The sequence below is a fragment of the Bos indicus genome, chromosome 4 (genome assembly GCF_029378745.1).
Source record: "Bos indicus isolate NIAB-ARS_2022 breed Sahiwal x Tharparkar chromosome 4, NIAB-ARS_B.indTharparkar_mat_pri_1.0, whole genome shotgun sequence".
In the NCBI taxonomy this organism is placed as follows: domain Eukaryota; kingdom Metazoa; phylum Chordata; class Mammalia; order Artiodactyla; family Bovidae; genus Bos; species Bos indicus.
Window position 1 is genome coordinate 113,563,412 of NC_091763.1, and position 14,470 is coordinate 113,577,881.

The 14,470-nt window shown below is 46.4% G+C and overlaps 1 protein-coding gene across 1 annotated transcript; it reads right to left on the reverse strand.

The window, feature by feature from the left end:
- Positions 1–4,238: 4,238 nt before the first annotated feature.
- LOC139182797 (GTPase IMAP family member 6-like) lies at positions 4,239–10,951 on the reverse strand. Its single transcript, XM_070788384.1, has 3 exons — positions 10,709–10,951; positions 9,236–9,320; positions 4,239–6,922 (listed from the first exon to the last, which is right to left on the reverse strand). Exons 1-3 carry the CDS (start codon positions 10,868–10,870, stop codon positions 6,156–6,158), a joined length of 1,014 nt encoding a protein of 337 aa, XP_070644485.1. The 5' UTR covers positions 10,871–10,951; the 3' UTR covers positions 4,239–6,155.
- Positions 10,952–14,470: the final 3,519 nt, after the last annotated feature.

Consider the following 14,470-nt stretch of genomic DNA (forward strand, 5'->3'; position numbering starts at 1 on the left):
ATTTTTCTGGGCTCCAAAATCACTGCAGATGGTGATTGCAACAATGAAATTAAAAGACACTTACTCCTTGGAAGGAAAGTCATGACCAACCTAGACAACATATTAAAAAGCAGAGACATTACTTTGCCAACAAAGGTCGCTCCAACACTTTGGCCACCTGATGCAGAGAGCTGACTCATTTGAAAAGACCCTAATGCTGAGAAAGATTGAGGGCAGGAGGAGAAGGGGATGACAGAGGATGAGATGGTTGGATGGCATCACCGATTCAATGGACATGGGTTTGGATGGACTCCGGGAGTTGGTGATGGACAGGGAGGCCTGGCGTGCTGCGGTTCACGGCGTCGCAGAGAGTCGGACATGACTGAGCCACTGAACTGAACTAAACTGAGCGTGCATCAGAGTCACCTGGAAGACTTGTTAACATACAAAGTTACTGAATGAGTAGACCTGAGAATTTGCACTCCTAACAGTTCCCTGGCATTGCCAATATGGCTGGTTCTCGACAGTGATTTGAGAGTGATTGCATGTCTATGGGGTCGCACAGAGTTGGTCACAAGTGACTTAGCAGCAGCAGCAGCACTGGAGCAAATACCCTGTTTTTGACAAAGAAAGGGATATAGTAGCTTCAAATTTTTTCAAGGCATTTCCTCTGCTCCAAGTATTACCAGCTAGATCAAGGGTGCCAAAGACCCTTCTCCCCTCCAGGATTCTGAAGGAAAAGTATACACACGAAGAATTGAATCTAATAAAGCAAAACACCATATTGTTACCCATATCCTAGGACTTCCTAGTAAAGATGAAGTGGAGATGAAACAGGGACCAGAAACCACAGTTAGGAGTCCTCCTTCTCCTGGAAATGGAAGAGAGCCCAGTCCAGTTCTGTTCAGTCACTCAGTCGTGTCTGACTCTTTGCAACTGCATGGACTGCAGCACACCAGGCATCCCTGTCCATCACCAACACCCAGAACTTGCTCAAAATCATGTCCATTGAGTCAGTGATGCATGCCCTCCTCCTCTTGCCTTCAATCTTTCCCAGCATCAGGGTCTTTTCCAATGAGTCAGTCCTTCTCATCAGATGGCCAAAGTATTGGAGTGTCTGCTTCAGCATCAGTCCTTCCGACGAATATTCAGGATTGATCTCCTTTAAGATGAACTGGTTGGATCTCCTTGCAGTCCAAGGGACTCTCAAGAGTCTTCTCCAACACCCCAGTTCAAAAGCATCAATTCTTCGGCACTCAACTTTCTTTATAGTCCAGCTCTCACACCCATACATGACTACTGGAAAAACCATAGCTTTGACTAGACAGACCTTTGTCAGCAAAGTAATGTCCCTGCTTTTTAATATGCTGTCTGGATGGCATCACCAACTCGATGGACGTGAGTTTGAGTGAACTCCGGGAGTTGGTGATGGACAGGGAGGCCTGGCATGCTGCGATTCATGGGGTCACAAAGAGTCGGACATGACTGAGCGACTGAACTGAACTGAATTGAATTGGGTTGGTTATAGGTTTTCTTCCAAGGAGCAAGCATCTTTTAATTTCATGGCTGCAGTCACCATCTTCAGTGATTTTGGAGCCCCCAAAATAAAGTCTGTCACTGTTCTCATTGTTTCACCATCTATTTGCCATGAAGTGATGGGACTGGATGCCATGATCTTCATTTTTTGAACGTTGAATTTTAAACCAGTTTTTTCACTCTCCTCTTTCACTTTCATCAAGAGGCTATTTAGTTCCTCTTCACTTTCTGCTATAAGGGTGGTGTCATCTGCATATCTGAGGTTATTGATATTTCTCCCAGCAATCTTGAAGCAACAGTTAGAACTGGATATGGAACAACAGACTGGTTCCAAATTGGGAAAGGAGTACGTCAAGGCTGTATATTGTCACCTTGCTTATTTAACTTATATGCAGAGTACATCATGCGAACTGCTGGGCGACTAAGCACAGCTAAATGAAGAGCTCGTTGACGTGATCAGGCAAGAACTGAGCAAGTCAAATACCGCATAGAGAAAAAAATAAGACATACTCAAAGTGTTATGTCGATTGTGTCTAAAGTCACACTTCTCATGTAGCTCTAAAGGAAAAGACTTGCAATTTTTAAAACTTTAAGTCCATTAATCTTTGATATTATTTTAAAAGTCTTTTCTTCTCTGGGCAATTATTTGGTAGAAGGTCTTTCATGTTTTGTATACGTTAGCATTTTTAGTTTTTTCTTTAAACATTTGCAAGAAAACTTTCCATAACCAAATAATATTTTTCATCATCTCTCCAATTGAAAAAAATTTTTTTTCACCCAATAATCCAAGTTATTTTATAGCTGGCCCAAGTTCCAAGTGCTGAGTCTATTAAAAGCCGTCCAGAGTGTTTTTTGTTGGCCATTCAATTCTGGCTTCCGTTACTAGTTTTGTCAAGTCTGTTTTTGATGGCTAAGAGGAAAGCTTTTATCAAACCCTGTATGTATTTACTGAAAAGATCTCTAACACCTTTTTTTGGTTTCTTTTTTCTTGGATTCACTGCACTGTAGCACACTGCAATTACCACTCATCGTGAATGTTGTGAAACATCTTCCCGGCTCTTTTTCTCTCTCCTGTTCCAGTTTAGTACCTGCTTTGTCATCTCCATTCATTCTGCACCAATATCATGCCTTCATTTTGGAGTTTAAATTTTCTCCATGCTTACTTTTAACTAAAACTTAATCTGAATCTATTATAAGTAAATAATCATCAAGATTTAAATTTAATAACCAATAAATGTAGCTCTGTGTCACTGTAACCCATGTTGTCTACACAAAGTGTTCATAAAAGTACCACAGCACTCATTAGGAAGATTGTTCAAAGGGAAGCAGTCTTCAGACATCGGCTAAATCGGTGATGATGTGCTTATTATGTTCTGACACTAGAAACAGTAAATGTGCCCAAGGTTTACATTGCAATACAACAATAATATGTGATACAACAGTTAGAGTGAAGTGTATTTCTACCCAAACAACAGAACTGGATTGAATAGTAAAATATTTTACAGTGTAAATTTAAATTCAAGCAAATTATCATGAAATAAAAGTTCAGTTTCCCAGGTATAGCTATATTTCAAAGGCCCAATAACCACATGTGGCTAGTGTCTACCACTGGATACTGCAATTTCTAGAAAATACTCAAATATTTGGAAATTAAATACATTCTCCTTGATATCCATGAGTGATAAAAGATATCACAAAAAATATGCAAAATATCATAAACTGAGTGATAGTGAAAAGAGAACACACAAAACATAATGAGATGCAGATAAGCATGTGTAGAGGGAAGTTTTATAACTTTCTACCTTCGTGTTAGAAAATAATAACTTTTAATAGTTTACAGGATACTGTCCATAGCATGTTGTAGAGACTCGGGATAGTATTATGCTCTTCTGAAGGATCCTGGGTTTGCTCCAGCAGGCACTTAAATTACTGGTCGATGCCTCTGTGTCAAGTTCCCTATAGCCTCTCCCTGTACTTGGTCACCTCTCAGGGTCTTCCAACAATTGTTTAAAAACTCTCATTATTTTGAATTTTCTACAGAGTGTATGAAAGTTATTACAGGATAATTCAAAGCTGGAAAGCTTCCCTGAGATTTTTAGCCACTGCTTTGACCACCAAGGAGGAAGCAGCCTGTGGACTCACTGGTCACTTCGGACTCTCCAGATCTCTCTCTTTCGTGCTTTGCTCCAGTGTAGGGGTTTTTTTGAGAATAATGAATTCCAAAGGTCACTATTTTCACAGCTTTGGCCAAGACAACCCCCTCACCTCCCCCTACCCATGACCTCATCCTCAGCACCTCTTTCTTTCTGGTTCCCAGACCATGGGATTTCCATGCTTTCCCTGTTCTCTGATGCTCAGGGAGTGATGGTGTGAAGCAACAGCTCCCCTTCCTTCTGAAATGTCATGGGAGGGATTTTCCTTGATTTTTAGTAGTAAAGGAGAGAAAACCCCATATTCCGAAAAATTTTAAGCAATTCCTTTAGAATTTTTAATGAATGACGTGTTTTGAGTGACTTGCCATTTGCCATTTAGTGACTTGATGTTTTGTGAGTGATGGTGCCTGTCATTTGGTCAATACTTGTATTTTCTAGGATGAGATCAATTAAGCCAACAGGGTTAAAACGAAAGTACCTAAGTTAAAGATATTTATCTTCTTATCTTAAAGGAAATGCGAATGACTTTAGCTGTTAGTTTAGTGGCTATGAAGTAATGGGTCTATTCACTTAGAAACAAAATGACTTTATTTCACTTATCCTTGAAGAATTAACAGATTCTCCCAGTTTGTTTTTTTTTAATGTTTCAGATTTTTAATGTGACTTTAAATTTTTTCTTTTCTCATTGTGTAAATTTAAGGTGTGCTGAGTCTTACTATGGTAGACTGGTGTATCATAGTTGGTTTTCATTTTAACAATATTTAGCACATCACATACTTATACTACAATATTATTGTCTACATTCAATCTACTGTACTATAGACCGCTATGGCTTTTTAGTGCTTGTGACAAGTTTGTGCCTGGAACACCATCAATCTTATCCCCTGTGCCCCCACATCTTGGTAACCAACATTCTCTTCCTTTTTTAAACAGGTTTGACTTTTTAGATTCCACATATTACACAGTACTTGTCCTTCTCTAACTTATCTTCCTTCCAATTCTCCCAAATTCAATACATAAACATAAGACAACTCCAACTGGAATACCAACAATGTACTTTTTAGAAAATTCAACAAGTAAGTTTAATTTTCACACAGAAGAAGAAATGCCTGAAAATAACAAAAGAAATACAAAAATGGTGACTGGGGAGGAAATCGGAAGTGGAGGGGGAGAGTTCACATTACAATCAAAGCCACAGGAATCAAGTCGATATTTTATTCACATAGGAGTTGAGAAGATGGAAGACAAGAAGAGAGGCAAAAATTTTCACAGAAATCATAGGGAATATGAAAATTTACCATATGATAACTGCTGTTTCAGTTCAGCAGGAGATGATCACCGACTTAGTAAATGGTCTGGCACAAAGGCTATCTTAAGCATACTCCGATGTGTCTCTGTTCTGACTCCAGACCCTTTTAGCTAAAGACCTGCTCCAGCTTTCTCATGGGTCCTCTGGGTGAGGACGAGATGACACCCCGAGTTGCAGTACTCTCCGAGGCCCATAGGCTGCTCCCGAGGACATTCACATGGTCTCCTGCTTCTTTCTTTGCAGCTTCCCTTTCTTCCTTCCTCCTTCCATTCTACACCCCCAAACACCTGGCTGGGGAACCCGCCTACAAGCCCAGATGAACCTTGCTTTCTCCCCTCTCTCAGTGGAGAAGGGAAGGGGTTGCAGGTCAGGCAGAGGCTGGGCTGGAAGTCTCCTCTGCTCTCCATGTGGGAGGGTGGGCATCAGAGGGGCAGTATCAGGTATATGACCTCCCTTGTCCAAGCCTCCCTGGGAAGAGCTCCTCCACTGCCCAAGTCCACTTGGACCTCCAGGGGGATGCGTGTTCTGCAGCCAGGTCTAGGCCCCATTCCCTGAGCAGACCTGGCCCCTGGATACCCCTGCCCTGCTTTGCTCCTTCCCATGGGGTCCCTTTGCTGCAGGTGGTGGCCTCTTTCAAGAGCGAATCAAGAGTAGCTCCTTGTGGCCCTCCCCCATTTCTAGTTGCCTTCTCCTCCCCAGCCCAGAGCCTGTCCTGCCCCACTGGCACAGGCCTTTAAAAGCCATCGTGCCTGCCCTCTTAACAGGCAAAGATAGCCCAAGAGATGCAGAGTTGCCCAGTCCACGTTCCACGCTGATCTGCTGCATCGAGTTTTAAGCCAAGACTCCAGTGGCCCGAATGCTGCTGGGGTTCCATGGCAGAAGGGAGCACAGGCCTGCCTCAGGAGGCTTGGCTTATCTCAGAGTTCTGTTGCAGAGAGGGAATGCCAGAGACACATGAGGAATGGCTGGGGGTGCAGAGCAGGAGGGCCCCTGTGTTCTGGAAGGTATGATGAAGGACCTGAGAACTCAGGAGCCCACTCACCTCCTCTCGCCTGACCAGAGGCTGCCCTGGAGACAGGAGGGGCCAGGGACCCCTGGGATGGACAGGGCAAGTGAGGGGCCTGGGAGCCGGACTCCGGGCCAAGGGAGGCAGGCAGGAAGCCACGGAGGCCTGCGCTTCAGATGAGTGCGCTGAGCGGGAGCTGGCATCCAGCTTGCTCGGGGTCCTTCAGGATGCGGTGCAGGCCCCACAGCCAGGCCTGGTCCCGGCGCCCCTCCTTGGCGCCCAGCCACCAGAGGCCCCAGCTCTCACGGGGTGCAGCGTGGGACTGAGGGGCGGCCGGGGAGCTGAAGGCGGGGACCCTTTCGACGTGCCGCATGAGCTCCCTCAGCTGGGCCTCCTGCTCGGCTCCGTCCCCCTTGTTGTTGAAGCCGCAGTGTCGCCTTGAGCAGTCCTTATGCAGCTTGGCCAGCGCATGGTTGTCGGTCTTCTCCAGGTATGTCTCCAGCGAGCCGCCATCCAGGTCTTCTTTCCGCGTGAACACCAGGACGGTGCGGGCCAGGATGCCCTTCCCGAACACCTCCTCGAGGCGCCTGGCCACCTGCTGGTCCTCCTCGGTGAAGCGGCCGAGCTGTGTCACCAGGAGCACCGCGTACGGCTCCGGCGGGGAGCCGGCGCCGGCCTCGAGGCCGACGCCCTGAGCGGTCGCCGGCAGCCCCGCAGCCCAGGGGGACAGGATGTCGGGGGTGTCGATGACCTGCAGCTCCCTCCCCTCCCACGCGCGGCGCCCCTGCTGGAAGGCCTGGGTCACCGGGCGAGCGCTGAGCTTGGACTCGAACACTCTCCTCCCGAGGATGCTGTTTCCCGTGGCGCTTTTCCCGCTCCCGGATTTTCCCACCAGGATGAGCCTCAGCGTCTGCGGGGTCCCTTCATCACCCCACAGCCCTGGAAGCATCGAGAGAAGGTGGGGGACCGCGGTTAGAGTGCGTCCCCTGCTTCAGCCTCCCCGGGGGCAGACGGTCCTAGTGGGGGCTGGACAAAGGAAGACCAGCGTCTGCATCCGAGATGTGCCCTAGGTTCACATGCTTTCCTTCCTTTTCTTTTTTCTGAATTTTGTTAGGGGAAAATAAGGTAGAAAATACATAATATAAAATGTACTGTTTGAACCACGTTTAGGTGTAGCCCTGGGTACATTCACATTGCTGGGCAGTCATCACTTGAGCATCTCAAGAACTTTCCATCTTCCCGAATGACACCCTGTCCCCATTAAACACTCACTCCCCATCCTTCCTCCCCACCACCTGACGTCCACTGCTTTTTCTGTCTCCATGTGTTTGACTGTTCTAAGGACCTCACATTACTGGGATCAGGCAATTTTTGCCCTACTGTATCTGGCTTATTCACTTTGCAGAATGTGTGCAAGGTTCATTCATGTTGGAACAAGTGTCAGAATTGCCTTCCTTTTTAGGACTAAATAATATTCCACTGTAGGTGTAGGTGTATATATGAATCCATATTCAGATATATATGGAGTTCAGGGGTTGTTCCACTTTTTGCTATTGTGAATAATGCAGCTATGCACCTCAGTGCACATATATTCAATATCTGTTTCAACTCTATGGGGTATATTCCCCAGAAGTGGAATTGTGGGATCATATGGTAGAATGCCACATTCTATGCTTCTGTTTTGAAACTTCTTCTCGAGCCACCTATTCCCACCAGGTGGGATCATCCCCTCATGAATTGGGAGCCTGAGTTTCCTTGAGGACCTCTGGCTGGAGACCATTTCCAGGAAGAGAGTGAAGTTGGAAGCACACAGTCTCTGTGTCTGTCCTCTCCCTGCCGTGATGGAACACACCACATCACCTTCACTTTTCCCATCAAGGAGTGTTGTGAGGGTGGGGTCCTTTCAGCCAGACCCCCAGCTCCACAGCACAGCTCACACTGGGGTCACAGTCCTAAGCTGCACCCTTGAAATTTGGGCTGGACACCCTCACCCAGGAGAATATCAGAACCATCAGCTGTGAATAGATGTTTCATGCCCATCTAATACTGAGGACCCCACGTCCAGATTTTAGAAATAACCGTGGCTGGAGGGCACGAAGGGAATTCCCTTCTTCTGGCCTTGCAGGTACCAGGACCCACAGTACATAGAGAAGCACCAAACCATAGCTGATTTCCAACCTGTTCCCAGGGAAGACACTGCTGTGTCTCAGTGCAGAGCCCTCAGCCTCTTGAGGCCAGGACTGGGACCGTCTTCTTCCAGCTCTCCCCAGCAGGGGTGTGTTTCTCCTGCCTTTCTGCCTTGGTGGGCTGACCCACCCACCAACTCCAACTGTAAGACATTGCCTCCCTCCATCTTCTGCAGGTGACCTGAGTGAATGACTGGGAGTTCCACAGAAGCAGGGAAGGGCAATGTCCGTCTGTACTCAAATGCAAAGCTGGAGGAAGACAGTGGTCTCCCATCTGGGCAAGTCTGGAGACATTCATGCCATACCTTTGGACTTAAAAGCGAAATACATTGAGCGCAGAAGGGAATTTTAAAGTAATATTAACCCCAATTGCCGCAAAAAGGGTAAATCGGGTGTGAACACTGGGATTGTCACTTTCCTATGCAGCTTAATATTATGGGTTTCTCCCAATGGCCCAGGCCACTGAAGTTTGTCTAATAAAAACATAGGTGCATGGAACTGCATAATAAATTGCCAATCAATTCCTTTATCCAGGAAAGTGATGGATTTCCAGCATTCCTAAATTCCTAAGTTCTGTCTCTCCAGGTTAGATGGAAAGTTGAGTCCATGAAAGCGAAGCCCCTTACCCTGATGAAACAGCTTTTGCGGGGAGGGAGCCCCTTGGGAAGACAGAGCCCAGACCTGTGGGCCCTTGATTGCGTCCTATGTGTTCACTAGTGCTTTGCAGCCTCCGTGGTCTTGAGAGTCTCACAGTAGAGCCAGCGCGACACCCACCAGGAGCCTGGGGCGAGCCGTCTGTCACATCCACGAACACATCCTTCCTGACACTCAGTGAAGGGGCAGTGGCTGTGGTCTGTTGTCCCCTGTGACCCACGGCACCATCAGAGGCCCTTCCCTCTGTCTGGCTGGGGTGACGGGAGGCCCAACCCAAATGCCCAGTGATGGCCACCCCGGTGGGCGAATCTCTGACAGTGGGAACTCCTGCTGCCCCACCCAGCACACCACCTGCCCCTCAGGCCCCAGCCCCGCCTCTCTCAAGTTCATATCTGCTAGAAAGTTGTTTTACCTCCTGACCGGTCTGGAGAAGGATCCTGGGATGCACCTTCTTCAGGTTCATCTGAGAGAAGGATTTCAAATTCTTCTTCCTCAATCTAGAAAAAACCGTAATGTGTCTTACTGATGTTTCCTCCGAGCTTTCAGGGGCTCCTGACTTTTGTCTTTCTCTTGCCCATGGAAGCTGTTTGCATCGGTTTGTTGGCATGGGATGGGTGAGAGGGTGTCTGAGACACTCGCTACCTCCTTTAGGGACCCTGTTTCCCCCTTCCTTCCCCTGCACTTGTTCTCCACTTGGGGAGTGGGGGGGATTCTGTGATGGGGAGAAATGACTAGAGATGCGTCCTAACAGACACTGTCCTGGGAGCAGTGGCCAGAGTGCTGGGTGGACGTGAGCAGGACGTTGCTGGAGGGGCTAGTGAGGGGCTCATGGGGCCAGAACGATCTGTGGGAGGAGCCTGTCAGTGAGGGCCGCAGAGGCCAAGTGCTGGGTGGTGAGGAAGGCAGCAGACACGCACAGGCTCCCTCTCCACGTGGTGTCCAGTCCTGCTGGGAGCCCTGGGTCCTCAGCACTCAGCTCCAGGGCACCAACTCGGGTGGTCACGCGGTCGGGGCCTCCGTGTCCCCAGAGATGTGGATGCTGAGTCCAAACTACACATTCCTGAGTTCTTGGCCCCTGGAAGATTCCAGGACATTTTACGATGTTTTCTAGAGCAATTCCCAGTCCTCTTTGCCAAGGAGGGCATTGTCACCCACCAGGAATTCCTGTCATCCACTCTCAAGCCCAGAGAGCTGTCTGCCCAGCCCCCGGCCCCCTCACCCCAGACCCTGCCCAACAGGGCATCACCACACGTGCACCACGCGCCATTGTTTGTCTCCAACATGGAGAAGATCTGTCACCTTGTGAGGTTTCTCAGGAGAAAAGTGAGACTCACAGAGCGTCCTGCCCAAGGGTAAGCAGGGAGCACCAGGCAGAGCCCAAAGGCTGCAAGGTCCTCCTGATTCCCCTGGCTCCTCCCATTGCTCCTGAAACAGGCACACAGACACAGACACTCTCACAAACACACACTCACAAACATACAAACAAAAGATACACACAAACACAACACATACACTACTTACACACATACACGTACAAAAGTACAAACACAGCACACAAACACAAACATAAGACGCAGAGACCACTCACACACATATATTCACAACAACCAATAGATAGAAACACAACACACACCATTCACGCATATGCTCACAAACATACAAACACACATATCAACATACATACAAACATAACACACATGGAAAACACACATATACTCATCTATACACAAATAGACACACTCAACACACAGATACACACCAACATAACACACACACATATACACACAAACACACTATGCACAGCACCCCCACAACACACTCTCAAGCACAATACACACACACAGACTCACACACACAGGCACAGTCACCACGGCCTTGGACTTACCGCCCTGCTGTCCGTGCAGCAGGAGGAATGCCCGTGTCTTGCTTCTCCTGGGGCCGTGTGCTCTCCTGAACTCTCTGTGTCTCCACTGAGAGCTAACACACTGCAGGCCGAATGGAGGAGATCAGTGACAGTGCCCCAGACGTACACACACACAGAGGACATGGCGGGTATTTTTTCAGTATACGTGATCCGGACGCTCAGCTCAAGAGCTGCGTTTGAGAGCGCAGCCTTCAGCCCTGAGAAGAGGGAAGAGGAAGTGGGCGGAGCCCCCCAGCAAGGCCACCCAGACAGAAAGCTCTGCAGGCTGCACTTGTCTGCAGCCCTGGTGGCACCCCTCTCAAGTATTCTCACCTGGAAAACCCCATGGACAGAGGAACCTGGCAGGCTGCAGTCCATGGGGTCACAGAGAGTGGGACACGACTGAGTGACTTCACTGGTAACATCAACAGGGGAAACAGGAACACGAGTGTTGTTATTACTCTTATCCTGCGTTAGGACAACTGGCTCAGAGGCTTAAACCAAAGCAGCAGATCTTTCAGAAAACGTGCTGCCAGCAGAAGGATTTTTTACTGATTTCCTCCCTTTTTGAGAATTCCCCTTCCTGCAGACATCCTCTGTCTTCTCCATCATGACACATACTCCCTGACTCTCTTCCTCCCCCAGCTCCTCCTTCAGCTGCTCCATTGGCTCCAGGGTTGCCAGTTTGCTGACCCTAGATCTTGAGATTCATCACCTCCATCATCCCATGAGCCTCACCGGCCAATTCTTTACAATAAGTGTCTCTCTATACTTGTGTATATCCACACACATTCTGTGCCTGAACATTCCAAGATCTGTGTCACATCAGAGTCTGGGTCTAAGGTTTGCTTTCTGTGTTTTCTCCTGCCTTTAGCACATCCTGTAATGTTGCTGAAAGTCGGACATGATAATATCAGATATGAGGAATTAAGGTGAATAGGCCTGTGGTGTGAGAGTTTATGTTGACCTGGCTGGGAGCTGGGCTGTGTTTAACGTTTGCTGGAGCTTCATTCTCCTCTGGTGCCCTTGTTTGTCTCCCCAGTTGTCTGTGGGTTTCCCTAAAACCCCTTCTTAAACAGAACTTGTATCTTGCTGTTCACTCCTCTTTATTCACTGTTTTCATCCTGTGTCCTGTGTTGTAGGGAGGAGTGAGGAGGGAAGCATTACTTAGGGATTGAATCTCACTCTCTCAGTGGGTCTGTGTTCCTAGGCTGTGGGCATCACAATTTTTCTTTTTTTTTTTTTTTTTGCTTTTCCTCCTCTTCTCCCCCTTTAGGTGATACTGGCCAAGTATTAGTCACTTTCGACTTTTTTCCTCTTTGTTTTCTAAGAGGATCTTTCTTTTATTTGATGCTTGGACCTTGAAGAACTTTTCAGTTACTTGAATTCCACATTCCCATCTTTATTCTCTGGAACTGCTTTAAAGAGCTGAAACCAAAATATTTCTCAGGGGGTGTATTCTATTAATAAAAATATTTCAATAAATATTTTGGAGGTTTAAGGATGTATGGAAGATTCAAATGTTCACTATTAACACTATTTTAATTTTTTTTTCCAAAGGAAATATAAACTGTAGACAATATTTCTTCTAGACAAAAAACTGCATGTATAAAATGTAAAGGTGGATGTGAAATTATCATTATTTGTAGATGCTTTGTTTGTAAGTCTGGGAAAAATTAACAAAGTAAGCTGATAAACTATTATGAACAATAGGAGAATTTAGTAAACTGATGGATGCAAAAATAAATAAAAATCATAAAAATCGTCTACCATACAAACAACTGTCAATTAGGTCTGACTTGTGATTTTTAAAACAACAACAACAATAAAAATACAGAAAATAAAAAGTCTGAGAATGAACTTTTAAATTGCATAAAAATCTAATGAAGAAAACTCTGTGAAACTTCCAAGGATGTGAAGCAAACAGAACTCTCCTATGCTTAGTGAAAATGTGTATTAGTAGAACCACTTTGGAAAATGCTCTGTAGTACCTCAGAAACCTGAATATTACACATAGTCAACCTTCCCCATTCTACCCCAAGGTGCAAAGCAACAGAAATGTGTGCTTGCCAACAAGGTAGTATACACAAAATTTATAGCAGGATATCCAGAATAGCAAACCACTGGACATAGTGTCAATCCTCTCACCACAAAAAACAGAAAGAAAGAAAAATGGTAACTATGTGAGGTGATAGATACGTTCATTGGCTTGATTGTGGTGACTATTTCACAAACTATGTATCAGATCATCAAGTTATATGTACCTTGCTGCTGCTAAGTCGCTTCAGTCATGTCCGACTCTGTGCGACCCCATAGACGGCAGCCCACCAGGCTCCCCTGTCCCTGGGATTCTCCAGGCAAGAACACTGGAGCGGGCTGCCATTTCCTTCTCCATGTATGTACCTTAAATTGGAAAAGACTCTGATGCTGGGAGGGATGGGGGCAGGAGGAGAAGGGGACAACAGAGGATGAGATGGCTGGATGGCATCACTGACTCGATGGACGTGAGTCTCAGTAAACTCCAGGAGTTGGTGATGGACAGGGAGGCCTGGCGTTCTGGGATTCATGGGGTCACAAAGAATCAGACATGACTGAGTGACTGAACTGTACTGAAGGCAGCTGAATGCCATGATATTAGTTTTTTAAATTTTTTTATTTTATTTTTTAGCTTTAAGCCAGCTTTATTGGGGGTATAAATGACAAATTATAATTATATAATTATGTATGTACCTTAAACATATATAATTAAGCCGACTTAAAGCTAAAAAATAAAATAAAAAAATTTTAAAAACTAATACCATGGCATCCACCTGCCTTCAGTTCAGTTCAGTCGCTCAGTCATGTCTGACTCTTTGTGACCCCATGAATCCCAGCACGCAAGTCCTCCCTGTCCATCACCAACTCCCGGAGTTCATCCAAACTCACGTTCATCGAGTTGGTGATGCCATCCAGCCATCTCATCCTCTGTTGTCTCCTTCTCCTCCTGTCCCCAATCCCTCCCAGCATCAGAGTCTTTTCCAATTAGTCAACTCTTCGCATGTGGTGGCCAAAGTACTGGAGTTTCAGCTTTAGCATCATTCCCTCCAAAGAAATCCCAGGGCTGATCTCCTTCGGAACGGACTGGTTGGATCTCCTTGCAGTCCAAGGAACTCTCAAGAGTCTTCTCAAACACCACAGTTCAAAAGCATCAATTCTTCGGCACTCAGCCTTCTTCACAGTCCAACTCTCACATCCATACATGACCACTGGAAAAACCATAGCCTTGACTAGACGGACCTTTGTTGGCAAAGTAATGATGTCTCTGCCTTTCAATATGCTATCTAGGTTGGTCATAACTTTTCTTCCAAGGAGTAAGTGCCTTTAATTTCATGGCTCCAGTCACCATCTGCAGTGATTTTGGAGCCCCCCAAAATAGTCTGACACTGTTTCCACTGTTTCCCCATCTATTTCCCATGAAGTGATGGGACCAGATGCCATGATCTTCGTTTCCTGAATGTTGAGCTTTAAGCCAACTTTTTCACTCTCCTCTTTCACTTTCAAGAGGCTGTTGAGTTCCTCTTCACTTTCTGCCATCAGGGTGGTATCATCTGCATATCTGAGGTTATTGATATTTCTCCCAGCAATCTTGATTCCACCTTGTGCTTCTTCCAGCCCAACGTTTCTCATGATGTACTCTGCATTTAAGTTAAATTAGCAGGGTGACAGTATACAGCTTTGACGTACTCCTTTTCCTATTTGGAACCA